Consider the following 19,211-nt stretch of genomic DNA (forward strand, 5'->3'; position numbering starts at 1 on the left):
AAAAACTATGGTTTCATTTTTGGTCAAATGTAGACAGTCTAACTGTTTTCAATAGAATAACAAAATTATGTACAGAAGTCATTATGTTGGGTCCATGAACTGCACGCCACTAACATTAAAAAAAAAAAAAAACCTACACGCCACTGTTTGCCATTTTCTTTTCTATTTTTTTGATAAAACTGTTTGCCATTTTATTATTATTTTAGAAAGAGCTGTTTGCCATTTTCTAGGTACTCGTATTTGTTGTTTTTATTTTTAGAATCTGATGCTACCTTATGCTAAAATTTTAGAATATGATATAGAGTGTAGTTGAACGTTATCTCCTACTTTACAAAAGGGATTATCAAAAAAAAAAAAAAAAAAAAAAAAGGGATTATCCAAAAAAAAAAAAACCTTTACAAAAGGACTTTATTTTTTTCCTCTCAATTATTATCCCTTTTACCTGGGGCAATTTAAAAAAAAAAAAATGTTTACGTTTTTTCAAAGGACATGTAATATACAACCAATGCTTTACATGGTTCTTTTCTTTTCTTGTCCCACCCATCCACTGATCCACCAACCTTTTTCTTGAGCATTCAGTAAAACAGAAAGATAGATCTGCAGATTCTGCACCACTCACAAGAAATCAAAAATGGATGCTCTCATCTATCAATTCACCCTCCTTTCAAACCAAGCTTTGGAAGACAAGAGCTTCGACCCATCCACCATTGAAGACCTCATGAAGTTGTTCGAGATCGAAGCCTACAATTCATGGGCAGCCGCGGAGCTAGAACAGCAGAAAGAAACTCAAGAAGCTGAGGTTGCCATGCAAGAAGCCGAGGACTACCTTGATTCGGTCATGGAAAGCGCCATGGATGAGTTCAGACGGTTTGAGGAGGAGCTAGAAAGCATGGCAAAGGCTGAGCTGAACAAGTTGGAGGAAACTGCTGAGAGGGCTAGGAAGATGGGGAACTTGACTGAAAAGGCAGCAACTATTGCTTCCAAGAAGTATATAGAGGCTGCACTGAATTCTGCTACTGCTTCCATGAAATCAGCTTGGAAGGGACTTTCAGGCAACAAGGTTCATCCTTCTTAAGGGATCAAATTACATGCCCAATATTATGTTGGACTTTCATCTAACATGGAGATTATTTCTCTTTTATTACTACATATTTGCATTTGAATTTCTTTTTTTAATCAATATTTAATTACAAGGGAAAAAGCCTAGATTCGAATGTAAGCTTGTTCTACCAAACACTCCAAATAATTGTCTATATTATGAATCTCTCTCTCTCTAAAGCTTATATTTGCTAATTACATTGGTGGTTGCTGTGATTTTTATTTCTATGAGTGGGAACCCAGTAATGGTGGACGGGTATTCTAGAGGCTATAGTAGCCAATTCAAACAAAGGGTTCAAAACAAAATTGGATTTGGGGATATAGAACCACCGTTAGCAAAGGGAGTAGTGGCCCCTGTCACATAGAGCAAGAAAGCCCTAGCCATCTGGGCTCGGTCCCGTGCCCAGCCCTTAGAGCCAATCATTTTCCCCTGGTTACGGATCCATTTTGCCGACTTCCCTTGCCTGCATTGTTCCATTGACCAGAGGCTGTTCACCTTATAAGGTGGAAATTCATCACTTGCTTCTTTAGGAAATCAAAGTCAGCTACCATCGATTTCTCCTGCCATTGGGATTTCTTCCTCTCATGGCACACCATTCCTAAATTCCTACTATTAATTAGCACAATGATGTTTCGAAATCCCAGCCCTCTAGCTTTCAAAATGGCCTCCATTGAAGCCTCTTGCATTCAAAATGGAGCCAAGACTTGGAGTTAGGGGCGGCTCTGCTGTTAGCTGCGTGCGGTAACTCCACCCTTCGGCTTTGCAACTTAGCTGAGGTTTTTTATTTAATTTTTTTATTTAAATTGTCTTTTGATGCATGTGTTTGCTGCTAGGTAAGAACAAAATTATTTTGTTTAAAATCTTTTAAATAGCCGTGTTGTTTGTTTTGGGTAAAACTTATTGATTGGGCTTAATTTTTTTTAGTTTTGTTATTGGTAATTTTTGTTGTTGCTCTAATTTTTTTGGGCTTGTATAGTTTGTTTTAGATTTTAGATCTATAAATTTTTTTATGGACTTTAATTGAAGGAAAATGTTAAAGATACAAACTTTTTAATAAATTAATGATGTGGTGAGTGGTTATTGGTAAGTAAAAAAATTATATAAGTGGTAAGCTCAGATATAAATCAATAATTATTTGCTATCTCAACAATTTGTAATAGAATAGTTCGTGGCTAGAGTATTCATCTTAAAAGAATCAATGATATTGTTGGGGGGCAAAGTATAATTTTATGAAACAAAATTGTTAAAATTAATACTCATATATATATATATGAACATTTTTTATATTAAAAAAAAAATGGCTCCAAGCTTAGCTCCATCCTAATGTATTACTGCTATTACATCCAACAAAAATCCTGTCGCCTATTCCATTCTTTGCTTCATAGGCATAGATGCATCGTTTGATTTTTCTGTTTTTACTGCTGTCTAGCTTTAGGAGTTGCTGCCTTACACTATTATCATCACTACCACTATGCAGGACTTCAGAGTTTTTTTAGGAGGGATTGTTCCTTGCCAAAATCTGCATGATACCCTGCAAGCAAGACATTTAGATATGAGAATTACTTCCATTGGGTCCTGCCTTTTCCTATGGAACCATATTAGCCATTGAGTGGTGAACAGGAACTGTAGGAAAAACATGTTAGATTGAGTGAGCTTTTGGTTTCTTTGTATGCACTCAATCAGCCAACATTGAACTGAAATTTGATTTAGCTCAGTGGTTTTGATGGCAAAAGGAGAACCAAACCACACCGCTCTTGCCAAGTGACAATAGAGGAAAAGATGATACTTGGATTTTCATTGCACAAAGGGCAAATACAAGCAATTGGAATGCTCCTATTCCTTAGAGTTATGCAATTAATATGCCCACAAAGTCCAAATATGCTCATTAAGTCCAAGATGGATAAACATGAATCACACCAAATGCAGGGACGGAACCAGGATTTATATCTGAGGGGGGCCAAAGCTTAAAACCAAAAAAAAAAAAAAAAATTTATGAAAATAAAAACTAATATCTATTTTATATTCAACAAAATACTACATACAAAATAAGTATTTCTTAAACATTTCATATTATAAAGCATATCAACAAAGTATAACATACAAAATAATTTTCCTTATTTTGTGCGCGATTTTTGTTTAATCCATATTTATTTTTTTTATTTTGTTTTTGTAGTTAAAGGGGCATGGATTTTATTTATTTTCTTGTAGGTTAATATCTAAATATTTTAGAAGAGACACAAATATATATATATATATATATATTAAGGGCAAGTCTTAATTTTTTTATACTATATTTTTTTTTTTAATTTGGGGGGGGGGGGGGGCAATGGCCCCCCTCTGCCCCAACGTGGGTCCGTCCCTGGTTATTTATATATGTCACTCTACTTTCGTCATCCAACCCAACTGTTTGTCTCTCAAAACCTCTGCAACTCTCTCTTTCTATCTGTTTGTTACTAATGGCAGAGCCTTCGACCAAAGTCACACCCCCTTGAAAGACGAGCTAGACATAATGATCCCCACTATCAGGACTCTAGATTTCTTAGAGAGTTGGAGGCCATTTCCCGAGCAATACCATCTGATCATAGTGCAAGATGGTGACCCATCAAAGACCATAGGGGTCCCAGAAAGCTTTGACTATGAGCTATACAATCATAACGATATTAATTGAATTCTAGGTCCAAGGGATTCTTACATTTCTTACAAGGACTCAGCTTGTCATTCCTTTTCCTTCCTTCTCTCCAAGAAGAAGTATATTTTCACTATTGATGATGATTGCTTTGTAAGTTTTTTTTTTTTCACTCTTTCTCTCCTTGTTTCTTTTTTGGTGGCTAAGAAAAGTTTTTAAATATATGCTTTGATATAAGGAAGAGAAAATGGTTTCTTGAACTGACTTTTGTGTGATCTTGTTTTTGGTAGCAAAATTGAGATATATATGAGCATATAATATTCGCTAGAAATCATGAACATGGGCACACGTATAGATTCTGAAAAATTAGAATATGACAAAAAAAAAATATATATATATATATATATTTTGTCTAATATTTTGTATATATTGTTAACCATTTATTTTTCATATACTGTTAAACATATATCAATTTAAGAGCACTAATGTATAAAGTGAATTATTTATGATTAAATGATGTTTAAAATATAATCAATTTTATTAAAAAAAAAAAAAAAAAGAGTCTAACCCATCTAATACTAACAAGACCATCATTAATTAATAACCAAATCTTAACATTTTTAACAATTAAAAAAATATTAAACAAAGAATTGAAGTTAAAGTTAGTAAAATAATCTTTGAAAAAAAATTATTATTTTTTGGCCAAATACGTTGGGGACATGCATGCAACCATGTTCAAGGTGTATTTGTGACAAACAAGGACACAAGGCGTATTTGTGTTCGACACAGACACACAATTGAGGTTGGTTTTAAGTTTGGTATGAATCTTTTTTTTTTTTTTTTAAAGATAATTACAATATGGTGCTAACCCTTTTGCTTGAACTCTTTTCCTTACCTCTAAACATTTTGTGCATGAAAAGGTGCCAATTAAGCACTTTGTGCTTGGTACTTTTTTTTATTTAAAATAAAAAAAATTGCTTGTTCATAGTATTTTATTTAGTATGTGATATAAAAATTATGTTTTTTCTTTGTGGTTCATTTGGATTGTTAAAAGTATTAAACCCAATTATAGACAAGACCCAAGCCCAATCCTTGATGTTTAAACCAAGGATATTACTTATACTACTAGTCCATTAACCATACTTTATGTGGAGATGAAAGGCCCAAAAATGTATATTAGGCCATGGGCCTTGTCTAAGAACATTTAGTGGTTCGAGGACGGTTAGACATTAACGAAGATGTACGAATCAGTAAGTAATGGAAGAATTCTGGACAAAAAAAGATTGGGAAAGTAGTCCAAGGAGAGATGCCTCCTCGGCTAAACAGGGTAGAGGTCAAAGGGTTGATTTACTGTCAAGAATGATACACTGAATAATCTTACTGGTGAGGATAAGCATTAGGAGAGAATAGGACAAAGGGAAGTTGAGAAATATCTAGAAGAAAACTGTTACCTCTGCATTGAATACTTTGCAAGCTAACTTTCTGCCCGCATTAATGTGAAAGTGATACTTGAATAGTAATATTCAGCCTTATAACTACCCCCAAAGACTTTAGGAATGAGCTGATAGAACAAGGATCAAAGCTAGCAGCTTGATCTACACGTGGAGGGCTGAGATGAAGCAAAAAAGGGTAATATAAAGAAGAAAGACCCCAATTACAAGTGGATCTTCTGAGAATCTATAGAAGAAACGCTATAGCAATAAGAACTGGACTTGTAATCAAATTCAAGAGAGATATATACAAGAATTACTCTCCTTGGACTTTGCCAAGGAAGATTTTCTTTGCATAGAACTAGTTTATCTTTATTTTCTTGTCATCTTCAACCTACTATGATAATTGTCTAACTCATTGAAGTATAGTTTCCAGCCCACTCTTTACAAATTCATTGTGTTGGGCTCTTTGGACCTCCTTAATCCTTTTACTTTTTGGGCTTAGGAATCAAAATGTGCCCTTACACTTTATTTTATGGTTAATTTAGTATTTAACTCTAAATATCCTCACATTGGATTTATTGAAACACAAGATTGAGGGTACCATAAAGATGTGGCCCCAAAAGGTTTTATCTCATGGATGTAAACCGCTAAGCTAAATCACATAACCTTCATGGTCTCTCTCTTCGTTCTTGCTTCCACTTCTCTGCATCAATCTCTACAATTTAATCTTTAGATTTTAACATGAAGAAAGGAATTCTAAGATAAAATTTTGATTTCAATCTTTAGTTTAAAAGATTGAATAGGTATAAGATGACAATAGATTTTTTTTTTGGTTAATGAAATTTATAAAGGGCTTTATTCCTTACATTACTAGGTGTAAAATGTCACTTGAAATTCATAATATCACAACTATTTTTCTTCTAGCAAAATGTTGAAAGCTTTTAATTATAGATTGCAGTTTATAGTAGCAATATTCTTTAAAAAAAGAATGTGTGTGTGTGAGTGTATATATATATATATTGTAGACACCGCATTTTATACCCCTTACAACTTGGCTCCCTGTTCTCCAATGATATTGAAATTCTAAAACCCAAGATTGGTTTAGGGCCCAATCAAATGTTAAATTGACTTGAGAAATGTTAAAATGAAAAATATAACTTTTAATAAGCAAATAAATCTACTTTTGGAAAAATAAAACCAAGAAACCCTCGGCATGCACACCCAGGAATCAGCCTGCGCACATAGCCATGATGCATGCGCACGTAGGCCCAATTCTATGTGCACATGAAGGGTTCCAAAAACTATGAAAGGCAAGTATTCTGTATTAAAGACTGAGATTTGAAATGAATCCCACATCGTCTGAAAGTCGTTCCAAACACTCATTTTCAAAATATAAATCCATACATGGTACCTTTTCAAAAGGAGATAGAAATCCTATAGGAAAACACTAAGATTCACTAGAAATAGTGAATCAAAGAGGGATTTTTTCACAAAACATCATTAAGTCAAATTTCTTTTGATTGAGGCCTTTTTTGGCCTTAATATTTGAGTTTAAGATTAGTAATCACTTTTTTTATTAATTGTGAATAGATTTGATTGAGGGGAACGGTCAAAAAATAAGCATAGGAGCTTTGAGGTATTGAGTTCAAAACTCTTTTCTCTCTTTTCTATTTTAATCTTGCTTCCAATATTGTTTCTTTGCTTGGTTTATGTTCATATATGTTTATATAGTTTAGGTTCTTGTAGTTGTTATGTTTTAAAGCATGTTAGGTTGTTATAATTCTTGTTTAGAAGTTTCGCTCTGTTTTAAGTGTTGCCAGGGTTTTGGGTTGAAACTCACGTGCGCATAATCCTAGCTGCGTGCGCATGTTGGATTATGCGCACATATGCTTATTCATGCATGCGCATGATCCTGCCTAAAAACCCTAACCCTAATCTTTCTGATTTTGTTTCTGATTTCTCATGAAATGCCTTTATTTTAGATCCTTTTTCATATGTTCATGATTTTGAGCTTCTCTTTCACATCCTTTTTTGTTTATTTGCCTTTCACAAGTTAGATTAGGATTTATCTTGTGTTTTCTTATTCTGATGTCATGAACACACATTCACATGTTCATGCATGAATGCCATTGGTGTTGAGTTGCTGTAATATATGTGAGATAAGTCATGCGTTCACATGAACATGCATCTTTGAATATGATTTTGTTTAATGATAGACTTGAACGTGTTTGTTTGGAAGAGTTATGCTTAATCATATGTTTGCTTGAATCTTTTTATATTGGTGTTTTTGCCTTGATTTAATGTTTACATGTTTTTGCCTTGGATGTGATATGATGACATGATGATAGATATATGCTAGGGATTATGCCATACCATGCTAGATGAATGCCAGGTTAGTTTGACATGTATGCTAGATAAATGTTAGGAAATGCTATGCTAAATGAATGTTAGGGTTTATGATGTGATGATAGGCATGATTAGATGTATGTTAGGATTTGTGATGTGATGACAAGCATGGTAGATGTTGATGGAAATAGAGATGAGTGCAGCGGAAATTAAGTTTTAACGGATCTACTTCATTCGATATTGATAACACGTACTAAGTAAATTTCAGAATTTTGAGAACAAGAGATCGTACCTTGAAGCGGTGAATTTCAAAAACAAAGATTGAAATACTCGGGAATACTTTTAATCTTCACTCCAATTCCACTAACACCCAAGATGTGTGGTCTCTCAATTGGTAACAAAGGGATGACTTGTGAGTGACAAAAACTCACATGCACACCATTTCAATGTTGTTTTTCACACTTAGAAAAATCTGAACGTTTTTCCCTTTGTATCTAACCAATTTATCTAATTGGGCTGGCCTTTTGGGCCTTACCAATTGGGCTTAAGTGTGTGGCTTGAAGTGGGACCAAAAGGGACCAATAAAACACTAGCCCAATGGGCCTTGGGCTTTTCTGTCAACTCTTGACAAGTCCAAAGTTACCATTAACTATATTTAATACCACTATATAAATATAGTTGCACTCTAGGTCTTATCTATAAATTATATCCCTAGAGTTTATTATACATGTAACCCCTTCATAAAATATTCGTAGTAATACAAAGTCATTAATGTAGACTGCCACTTTGTAAACTACTACATCTTAATCCTTGAGTACCCGGTTTAATCCTTTAATGTTATTCATTATATATTTATGAAATCCAATTCCATAAATATATACTTTAGTCTTACTAAAGTGGTCAGGCCTAACTCTCTGAATAACAAACTCATTAAACTTATCTCAAGGGAATACTTTATATCTCCGTTAAGAGACTATGAATTCCATCTTGAGAATATATGTTCCATCAACACTAAATGTGGTTGCCCAATATACTGAGGTTTTGACCATTACTTTAGATCTCACTCCTGATATATCAAAGCAACCTACACCTTATGATCAGGTCCATTATTCTCTCAGGATTAAGAGTTCAGACAAATGTAAGTCGTGAGATTTATTATTCATTTGACAGTCTTTAGGAGAATAATAAATCTCACAGCGGTCCAGTTCAATATGTCTTAACTCTTAAAACATATCAACACATCAACCAGAAGTCACCACTTCCATGATCAAGACAAATCATCATGATTGATATGTTATAGTCTTCGCAGATGAAAAGCCCAATTTCATCACCGACTACGAACTATAATTCTGAGTTTACAAAGAACTTGTGATTTATATCTTCTGTGACTCTTCACATAAATCACATACTATGCATCTCATGGACTATATGATAATGTCCGAATATTCATGTTACCATTATTTCAGATAATAATAAAACAAATTCATTAAACACAATACTAAGTCATACACAATATCAAACTTAATATCATACATAGCATCATACAATAGGATTTAAGGGCACTAATCCTAACATTCTCCCACTTGCCCTAAAGACTATTGTGCACTAATCTAACTCCCATTCTCTCCAAATGTGACTCGAAAGTCCTTTGAGGCAAAGTTTTAGTAAATGGATCTGCTAGATTATTTGCACTTTCAATCTTTGCTACCACCACATCTCCACGAGCAACAATATCTCGAATGATATGGTACTTCCTCTCAATGTGCTTTCCTTTCTTATGATTCCTTGGATCTTTAGATTGTGCAACTGCTCCACTGTTGTCACAAAACAATGTGATTGGAACTTGCTCCATTCTTATTACACCAAGGTCAGAAAGGAACTTCTTGAGCCATACAGCTTCCTTTGCTGCTTCACAAGCACAACATATTCTGCCTCCATGGTGGAGTCTGCAATACAAGATTGCTTAATACTCCGCCAACTAATGGCTCCACCTCCCAAGGTGAAAACACATCCTGAAGTGGATTTTCTGAAATCTAGATCAGATTGAAAATTGAATCTGTATAGCAATGGGAATCAAATCCTCACAACGGTAAACAAGCATATAGTCTCTCGTTCTCCGTAGATACTTGAGAATATGCTTTACAGCTTGCCAATGTTTTGGCCTGGATTTGATTGATATCGGCTGACCATGCCTACTAATAGCAGATATTGGTCTAGTACAAAGCATGGCATACATGAGACTTCCTACTGCAGAAGCATAAGGAACTTGTCTCATCATATTTTCTTCCTCTTGAGTCTTAGGCCTTTGGTCATCAGACAGAGGAACTCCATGTCTGAAAGGAAGAATCCTTTCTTGGAGTTTTGCATGCTAAACCGTTCTAGAACCTTATCTATATATCCAGCTTGTGATAAGCCTAACATTTTATTCTTGCGATCTCGCCAAAGCTTGATCCCTAGAATAAAGTTAGCCTCACCCAAGTCCTTCATATCAAATTGGCTTGACAACCAAACCTTTACCGATGACATTACCCCTACATCATTTCCAATGAGTAGAATATCATCAACATAAAGCACTAGGAACATTACTACTTTATTTGATGTCTTTTGTACACATGGTTCATCAAGATTTTGTTCAAAACCAAATGTCTTGATTGCTTGATCAAATCTGATGTTCCATGACCTAGATGCTTGCTTAAGTCCATAAATGGACCTTTGCAACTTGCATACCATATGCTCTTGGTTCTTTGCTATGAAACCTTCCGGTTGCATCATATAGATTTCCTCTTCAAGATTGCCATTAAGAAATGCATCTTGACATCCATTTGCCAAATCTCATAATCAAAATGAGCAGCAATGGATAAGAGAATTCTGATAGATTTAAGCATTGCTACTGGAGAAAAGGTTTCATCATAATCAATACCTTCTTTTTGTGTATACCCTTTCGCCACTAGCCTTGCTTTAAAGGTTTCAACCTTTCCATCTATCCCTCTCTTCCTCTTGTAAACCCATTTGCAACCAACAGGTTTAATGCCGTTAGGCGCCTCTACAAGATCCCAAACTTGATTGGAATACATGGAATCTAATTCAGATTTCATAGCTTGGACCCAATGATGTGCATCTATATCATTCATTACTTCATCATATGTGTAGGGATCCGATTCAACCTCTTCTGAGATAGCTTCATAAGTTTCTCCCAAACCTATGAATCTTATAGGAGGCCGAACAATTCTCCCACTACGACAAGGCACCTGAGTACTAGACATATCATGAGTAGTATCTTGTGGTGTATCTAATACAGCCACATCATCCCTAGTTTCATCTATTGGTTGTTCATTTACAGATTCATTCATTTCAACCAACACAACTCTACTTCTAGGAGTAAAATTATTCATATAGTCATTTTTCAAGAATTTAGCATTTGTACTAACAAAAACTTTGCTATCTTTACGACTATAGAATAAATAACCCCTAGTTTCTTTTGGATAACTTACAAGCAAACACACTTCAGATTTTGGTTCCAATTTATCAGGCTTCCCTTTTAACACATGTGCAGGACAACCCCAAATGTGGAGATATTTCATACTAGGCTTACGCCCACTCCACAATTCTATGGGTGTTTTGGGAACAGATTTTGATGGAACTAAATTCAAAAGATGTATTGCTGTATTTAAGGCATAACCCCAAAAAGAAATTTGTAAAGTTGAGTAACTCATCATGGACCTAACCATTTCTAAAAGAGTCCTATTCTTTCTTTCTGCTACACCATTCTGTTGAGGAGTTCCAGGTGCAGCCAATTGGGATACAATCCCATTTTGAGTTAAGTAATCCTTGAAAACCCCAAGAAGGTATTCACCACCATGATTAGATCGAATGGCTTTTATGCGTTTACATAATTGATTCTCTACTTCAGCCCTAAACTCTTTGAACTTTTCAAAGGCTTCGGACTTTCGTCTCATTAGGTACACATAACCATACCTTGAGTAATCATCAGTAAAAGTGATGAAATACTCATATCCTCCTTTTGCTTGGATTGACATAGGACCACATACATCAGAATGCACTAGCTCTAGCAAATCTTGAGCTCTTCTACCTTTTACATTAAAAGGTCGTTTGGTCATTTTACCTTCCAAACAAGATTCACAAACTGGAAATTCATAAAAGTCCATGGGCTCTAAGAGTCCATCTTTGATTAGTCTTTGAATCCTATTTGAATTAATATGACCCAAACGCAAATGCCAAAGATATGCATTACTAGTAGAAGGAAACTTTCTCTTTAATGATTTTACATATGAGTTATTATCTAATTCAGAATTATATAATTCATGCTTATCAGGAGTTAAAATATAAAGACCATCCACAATATTGCCAGAACAGATAAACACTTTATCCTTCTTTATTACAACATTGTCTTTTAGGATAACACAATATCCATGTTTACCTAAGTAGCTGAAATTAAATTCCTACGAACATTAGGTACATACAAACAGTCTTCTAATATTAAAACTCTAGATTCAAAACATAAATTACAAACACCAATAGCTACAACTGAAATCTTGCTCCCATCAGCCAAAGTAAGAAACAACTTCCCTTCTTTAAGCTTTCTGGTCTCCTGGAACCCCTGCAAAGAATTGCAGATATGATTAGTACAACCTGAATCCACACACCAGGAATCCGTGGGATTCTGTACCAAACATATTTCAAGAAGGAATGTATTAATCATACCTTTGTTCTTGGCAGCCTTAAATATTGGACAGTTTCTCTTCCAATGCCCTTTCTCACCACAATGGAAACACTTTCCTTTGATCTTCTTTCCTTTATCAGCAACCCCTAAGGCAATTTGTTTACCGTCTTGCTTAGTGAAGTCCTTCTTCTTCTTCTTCTTACCTTTGCCTTTCGACTTAGGTTGAGAAGTAGAACCAACATTGGCTTCAACATGGGAAGTACCAAGAATGCCTTCTGCCGCTACCAATTCATTCATTAATTCAAACAAGGTATAAATCTTTTTGTTCATATTATAGTTAAGTTTGAATTCCTTGAATGATTCTGGTAGCGACTGGAGTATCATATCCACTTGGGATTCTCCATCAATATCGGCACCTAAAACTTCCAATGTGTTTAGGTTAGAGATCATTATAAGACAATGCTCTCTCACTGAACTTCCTTCAGCCATTCTGGTATTATAAATTTGCCTCATGGTCTCTTGCCTTGCAGAACGGCCTTGCTCACCAAACATCTCCTTCAGACTTAGCATGATGTCTGAAGCTAGTTCTACATCCTGCATTTGATACTGTAGAACATTTGAGATAGATGCTAGGTCGTAGCACTTGGCCATCTCATTAGATTTCTGCCAATGATCATATCGTTGTTTTTCCTCAAAAGGAGCATCTAATGAAGGAAAGCTAGGACATGGTTTAGTAAGAACATACTTATGCTCTTCAGCAGTAAGAACAATGTCCAAATTTCTTTTCCAGTCAACATAGTTGGATCCAGTCAGTTTGTTTTGATTAAGAATAGTTACAAGTGGACTAAATGATGCCATGTTCTAAATCTGAAAACAATAAACATGAATATAATCATTAAATTGGACATTATCTATTTAGCATATAAACATATAGTATGGAACCTTAATAAAACCATAATATAATATATGCAACGACAACCCAATCCCATATTCAATATCCCTCAGCATAGTGTGAATATAAAATACTATGATTGATTGAGAACTATTCTCATCATTAGTGCTATCATGATAACTCTTATCAAACACTAAAAATATGCCGTTATACATTTGGCCTCTAAATAATTATAGTAAGAACTCAGCATAGAGGTTACTATAATATTTAGTCTAGTGTATACCATTGTGTAGAATCATGTGTAGCCACATTTCATCCCCTTAACAGGCTTATTTTGTAGTACCATGATTCAAAACACCCTTCGCATGGAATGCAATGCTCGAGGCTAAGACAAGGTGTTTGAACAAACTACTATAAACCAAGAAATTCAATCTTGTAGGTCCATGAAATAAATACTCTCCGCATGGAATGCTAAGCTCAAGGCAAAGACAAAGTATTTATTCCATACTACTATGAACCAACAATGGAGGCCGTGAGACCTAACCCTTGTATCTCTCTCCCACTAGATGTTTTAAAAGAAAGGTTTTTAGTTTTAAAACATGCATAATTTAATTACACATTGTCTTGCCCCTTTTACACGAGAAAACACTTAGAAAAATTTCTGATTTTCTTTCTTTCGATCGATCGAAAGTGCCCCTCGATCGATCGAAAAAATTAAGAAATTCAAACTTGATCCTCTGACTCTTTCGATTAATACTCGATTGACTTTCGATCGATCGAAAAACAGATTTGATCGATCGACTAGCAATCGAAAATCAATCTATCTGAAAAATCTTATCACTGTCTGATTCGATCGATCGGAAGTGATTTTCGATCGATCAAAAATCGCGAATTTCAAATTTCCAGAATTTTTCCTAAGGCAGTTTTCTTTGTTTTTCATGAACAAACAACTTTCAAACGAACATGCTTGAACAGAAAATGATGTCAAAACTGAAATTCATTGATGTTAAAGTCTTAAAGATCAATTTAACATACTTAAATTCAAATTTAATCAACATCACAACATCAATTTCAGTCTTCATCAAATCATAGTTTCAATAACATGCAGAAAATTAAAACACAATCTTCTAACATTATGAAACTATCATCTCCAATTCTAAAACTCACAAAACATGTTAAACAATACGAAATTGAAGACCGCTCTGATACCATTTGATGGAAATAGAGATGAGTGCAGCGGAAATTAAGTTTTAAACGGATCTACTTCATTCGATATTGATAACACGTACTAAGTAAATTTCAGAATTTTGAGAACAAGAGATCGTACCTTGAAGCGGTGAATTTCAAAAACAAAGATTGAAGTACTCGGGAATACTTTTAATCTTCACTCTAATGCCACTAACGCCCAAGATGTGTGGTCTCTCAATTGGTAACAAAGGGATGACTTGTGAGTGACAAAAACTCACATGCACACCATTTCAATGTTGTTTTTCACACTCAGAAAAATCTAAACGTTTTTCCCTTTGTATCTAACCAGTTTATCTAATTAGGTTGGCCTTTTGGGCCTTACCAATTAGGCTTAAGTGTGTGGCTTGGAGTGGGACCAAAAGGGACCAATAAAACACTAGCTCCAATGGGCCTTGGGCTTTTCTGTCAACTCTTGATAAGTCCAAAGTTACCATTAACTATATTTAATACCACTATATAAATATAGTTGTACTCTAGGTCTTATCTATAAATTATATCCCTAGAGTTTATTATACATGTAACCCCTTCATAAAATATTCATAGTAATACAAAATCATTAATGTAGACTGCCACTTTGTAAACTACTACATCTTAATCCTTGAGTACCTGGTTTAATCCTTTAATGTTATTCATTATATATTTATGAAATCCAATTCCATAAATATATACTTTAGTCTTACTAAAGTGGTTAGGCCTAACTCTCTGAATAACAAACTCATTAAACTTATCTCAAGGGAGTACTTTATATCTCCGTTAAGAGACTATGAATTCCATCTTGAGAATATATGTTCCATCAACACTAAATGTGGTTGCCCAATATACTGAGGTTTTGACCATTACTTTAGATCTCATTCCTGATATATCAAAGCAACCTACACCTTATGATCAGGTCCATTATTCTCTCAGGATTAAGAGTTCAGACAAATGTAAGTCGTGAGATTTATTATTCGTTTGACAGTCTTTAGGAGAATAATAAATCTCACAGCGGTCCAGTTCAATATGTCTTAACTCTTAAAACATATTAACACATCAACCAGAAGTCACCACTTCCATGATCAAGACAAATCATCATGATTGATATGTTATAGTCTTCGCAGATGAAAAGCCCAATTTCATCACCGACTATGAACTATAATTCTGAGTTTACAAAGAACTTGTGATTTATATCTTCTGTGACTCTTCACATAAATCACATACTATGCATCTCATGGACTATATGATAATGTCCGAATATTCATGTTACAATTATTTCAGATAATAATAAAACAAATTCATTAAACACAATATTAAGTCATACACAATGTCATACACAATGTCAAACTTAATATCATACATAGCATCATACAATAGGATTTAAGGGCACTAATCCTAACAGATGTGTGGTTAGGGATGTTTGATGCCATGTTAATTGTTAGATGAATGTTAGTGTGTGTGTGTGTGTGTGTAAGTTTAGAATAACAATATTGAGTATGCCTTTGATAGGGTTAAGACATAAGACATAATAAGAGGAAGCCAACTTTAAAGTTGGATGGTTTTAGGTGCCTAACACCTTCTTAAGACCGTACCTTAACTTCGAACCTATATTTCTGATAATAAGATTAATAATTCTTCCTTGAGAGGACATTATATATATGGTTCCTAAACCATTACAAAAACTAGATTGCGACTCTCATTCATTGTGTCCACACACACACATATTTGATATATATATATATATATATATATATTTTGTGTGTGTGTGTGTGTGTGTGTGTGTGTGTGTGGAAATAATGGCTGGTTCTACTTAATGGAATTGGTGCATATTGAAAATGCTTTCATGATATTTTCAATATTCTTTATGCTATGGACAAATCGCTGAAATGGTATATCAGACTTAGATCTCCATTATTCTGGTTTCTTTTTCTTTTTTTCTTTTTTATTTTTATTTTTTTATGTGCTTAAAAAATGTACTTAGAATTTAAATATTCCTTCTTCATTTTTTTCCCCTTAATTTGAATTGGTGTAGTTTGCTAATTAGATGTAGAGTGGATTGGCAATCCTCCAAGTTACATGATCCATCATTGATTTACAAATTTATGAGAACCTTAAATCTAACTTTGATATGCTTCTAGGATGGAGATGGTCCTATAGCCATTAACCAGGTCTCGACTACTTGATAATGAGCTAGATCCTTACAACATGCCCCTTTCATGCCCAAGAAACCTTTCATTATTTTCATCATGAATCACATTTGGTTCTTTGCATTACCCAAATTTTGTTGTAAGATTTCACATTTTATATGCAGGTTGCCAAAGACCTATCTGGAAAAGACATCAACGCGCTTCAAAAGCACATAGAGAATCTTCTAACTCCATCCAGTCCACTTTTCTTCAACACTCTTTACAATCCATACAGAGAGGGTGTTGACTTCATCCACGGATTCCCTTTCAGTCTCTGTGAGGGTGTCCCTACTACTGTTTCTTATGGCCTTTGGCTCAACATTACTGACTATAATGCTTCTACCCAACTTGTTAAGCCAAAAGAGAGAAATACTAGGTATATGTTGTAAAGTTGTGATTTACAACTATGTTTTATGTTAGTTTTATTCCATGACAAAAAATATTGTAATTGCTTTAATTTTGTTCCTTGTTTTTTGTGAGATTTTATTATATTGGGTTTAGTATCAAGTTGGTGAAGACTCAAACTTAAATGAAGAATCAGTGGATCTCGCGAGTGTCTCGCTGGAAGCTAACCCGTGAAAGAGCCATATGAGAAGCACATGACTGGAAGCTGAAGAGTCGTATCAAGCTGTTGTTTTCGTGAGTGTCTCGCGGGTAAAGCCTTCTCGCGAGATAGTCACGAAACATTTTGCCTGGAGGATTTTCAAGTGTGACTTTCTTACCCTTCACCCATACTATATATACCCTCATTACCCACAAATGTATGTGAGGCCATTCAGAGAGAAAAACCTTAGATAGGTTTTCTACAACACACACACCCATCTTTTTGAGAAAGAGCTACTCATACTTAGTGAGACATCATTGTAGCCTCTTCTTCATCCCTCTCCCATTGTCATACCTTGAGAGGAGATTTGTACTCAAACACAACCCACATCTATTCATAGTGTTGAAAGTGTCTTGGAGCTGCTGGAAAGCATTGGAAGAAGTTGAAGATGGCAGATGCAACATGGAGCTTGTTGCGGGATCGGGAGAGTTAGACAAGACACGGTTCCAATAAGCCTTGTTGGAGTAGGAGCTTGGAGGGTTTAGGTACAGAGGGTAGATTAGGCTTGGAGGGTCAGTCTCTTGCTCACTCATGTATCCCAACTGATTGTCTAATGGATCGATTTCTGCTTGGAGAACGGCGGAGAGGTTTTTCGCCGAGTTCTTCGGTTTCTTTTTCGATAACACGTCTCGGTGTTATCTATGTTTGCATTTCTCTTCCCTACTCTTGTTCATTGCATTTTTACTGCTGTGTTGCTTTAAATATGGATTAGAGTATTTCTCTTGCTTATACGCTTGTGTTTACACTATTTCGCACTTAGTATTAAGTTAGTGTAAAATCAACCAAGCCGTAACTTTAATTTGGGGGTCTAAACAGCTTGTGTGTTTTCGACACATTTCCAAACTTTCATATGTATACATCTATCTAAACGCTTCATTTGTTTCGCTGTAAAATGTTTTCAATGAACATATACTTGTTTAGCACAGGCCAAATATATGTATGCCTTGACCAATTTTCTCCCCATGTATGTTGATGCTGTGTTGACAATACCCAAGGGAACCCTGTACCCCATGTGTGGTATGAATCTGGTGTTCAATTGTGAATTGATTGGACCTACAATATATGTACTTTGACCTCTTTGGTAAAGGTCAGCCAATTCAAAGATATGGTGACATGTATTGTGGGCTGGCTGGTGCTCGAAGGTAATCTTTTTTTAGTCGTTATTCATATTATTCTCCCACTTTTTTCCCATTCATTATTTTCCATGGTTCTATTTGAAAATCTAGTAAGTTTAGGATGGTTATTACACCAATAGTCTTATAATTGAAGAGTTTTAAACTTTAAAAAACAAAATTATCTAGAAATAAGGATTTGATAGTGGGTTTTGTTCATGACAAAGTCTTCCTTTGAAGTTATTTCTTCAATTTAGTAGGTAATCTATATTCATCATAATTTTGTCAGCGTTTGAAACTACACTAGTCTCTTTTGGGATAACATACATGACCTTGTTTAGATATCAAGTAGTACTGATAATTCCTATATTTCATCTTAACAAGAAAAATTCTCATAATCAATCTGTCTTCATTATGGTGTAAATTATTGTCCTAGTCTTATAAATGGTTACTAGGTTTATAGGGTGAATATATTGCCTAGCTCAATCTAATTGCCTTTTCAATTTATTATTCAGAATCAAATGTGACAACCTTTACACTTACTTTTTCACTAATATACTCATCATATTGATGTACTTGTAGGTTGTATGTGACCATTTGGGGTTAGGAGTCAATACTAGTCTCCCCTACTTATGGCACAGCAAAACCAGCAATCCATTTTTTAACCTCAAAACGGAGTATAATGGTCTCTTCTAGCAAGAAGAGCTGATCCCATTCTTCCAATCTGTTCTTTCTAAGGAATCCATAACTCCTCAAAAATGTTACATGGAACTCTCCAAGCTGGTCAAGGATAAGCTTAGCAAGCTCGATCTGCTCTTTAACATGCTAGTAGATGCCATGGTAACTTGGATTGAAGTTTGGGAAGAGTTAAAACCCTCTGGAGAAAACTCAGCAGCTAACCCATAATCCTGCAAAGTATAGAATTATTTATTAAAATTGCAAGTTGCTTAATTGCTATAGTACTGGTTGTGATAAAGTTGATTGAAAATAAGACCTAATAATAGCTTGGTT

General features: G+C 34.8%; 2 protein-coding genes across 2 annotated transcripts; both read left to right on the forward strand.

Annotated features, from left to right (window-relative positions):
* The first annotated feature begins 491 nt into the window (after nt 1-491).
* Nucleotides 492-1,278, forward strand: LOC112041176 (uncharacterized). The gene has a single exon (XM_024074078.2). It carries the CDS (start codon nt 632-634, stop codon nt 1,073-1,075), a length of 444 nt encoding a protein of 147 aa, XP_023929846.1. The 5' UTR covers nt 492-631; the 3' UTR covers nt 1,076-1,278.
* A 2,277-nt stretch (nt 1,279-3,555) lies between these two features.
* Nucleotides 3,556-19,106, forward strand: LOC112029429 (UDP-arabinopyranose mutase 1). Its single transcript, XM_065773584.1, is given in 7 exon segments — nt 3,556-3,580; nt 3,583-3,878; nt 16,610-16,860; nt 18,044-18,146; nt 18,148-18,204; nt 18,207-18,230; nt 18,783-19,106. Coding segments are annotated over 7 exon segments (1,080 nt in total).
* Nucleotides 19,107-19,211: the final 105 nt, after the last annotated feature.

This window comes from Quercus suber, unplaced genomic scaffold, assembly GCF_002906115.3.
Source record: "Quercus suber isolate HL8 unplaced genomic scaffold, Cork oak 2.0 scaffold_1, whole genome shotgun sequence".
NCBI classification, from domain to species: domain Eukaryota; kingdom Viridiplantae; phylum Streptophyta; class Magnoliopsida; order Fagales; family Fagaceae; genus Quercus; species Quercus suber.

What these genes read in the sequence shown, in the direction of transcription:
- LOC112041176 (XM_024074078.2), top strand. Translation starts at nt 632, where the DNA reads ATGGATGCTCTCATCTATCAATTCACCCTCCTTTCAAACCAAGCTTTG.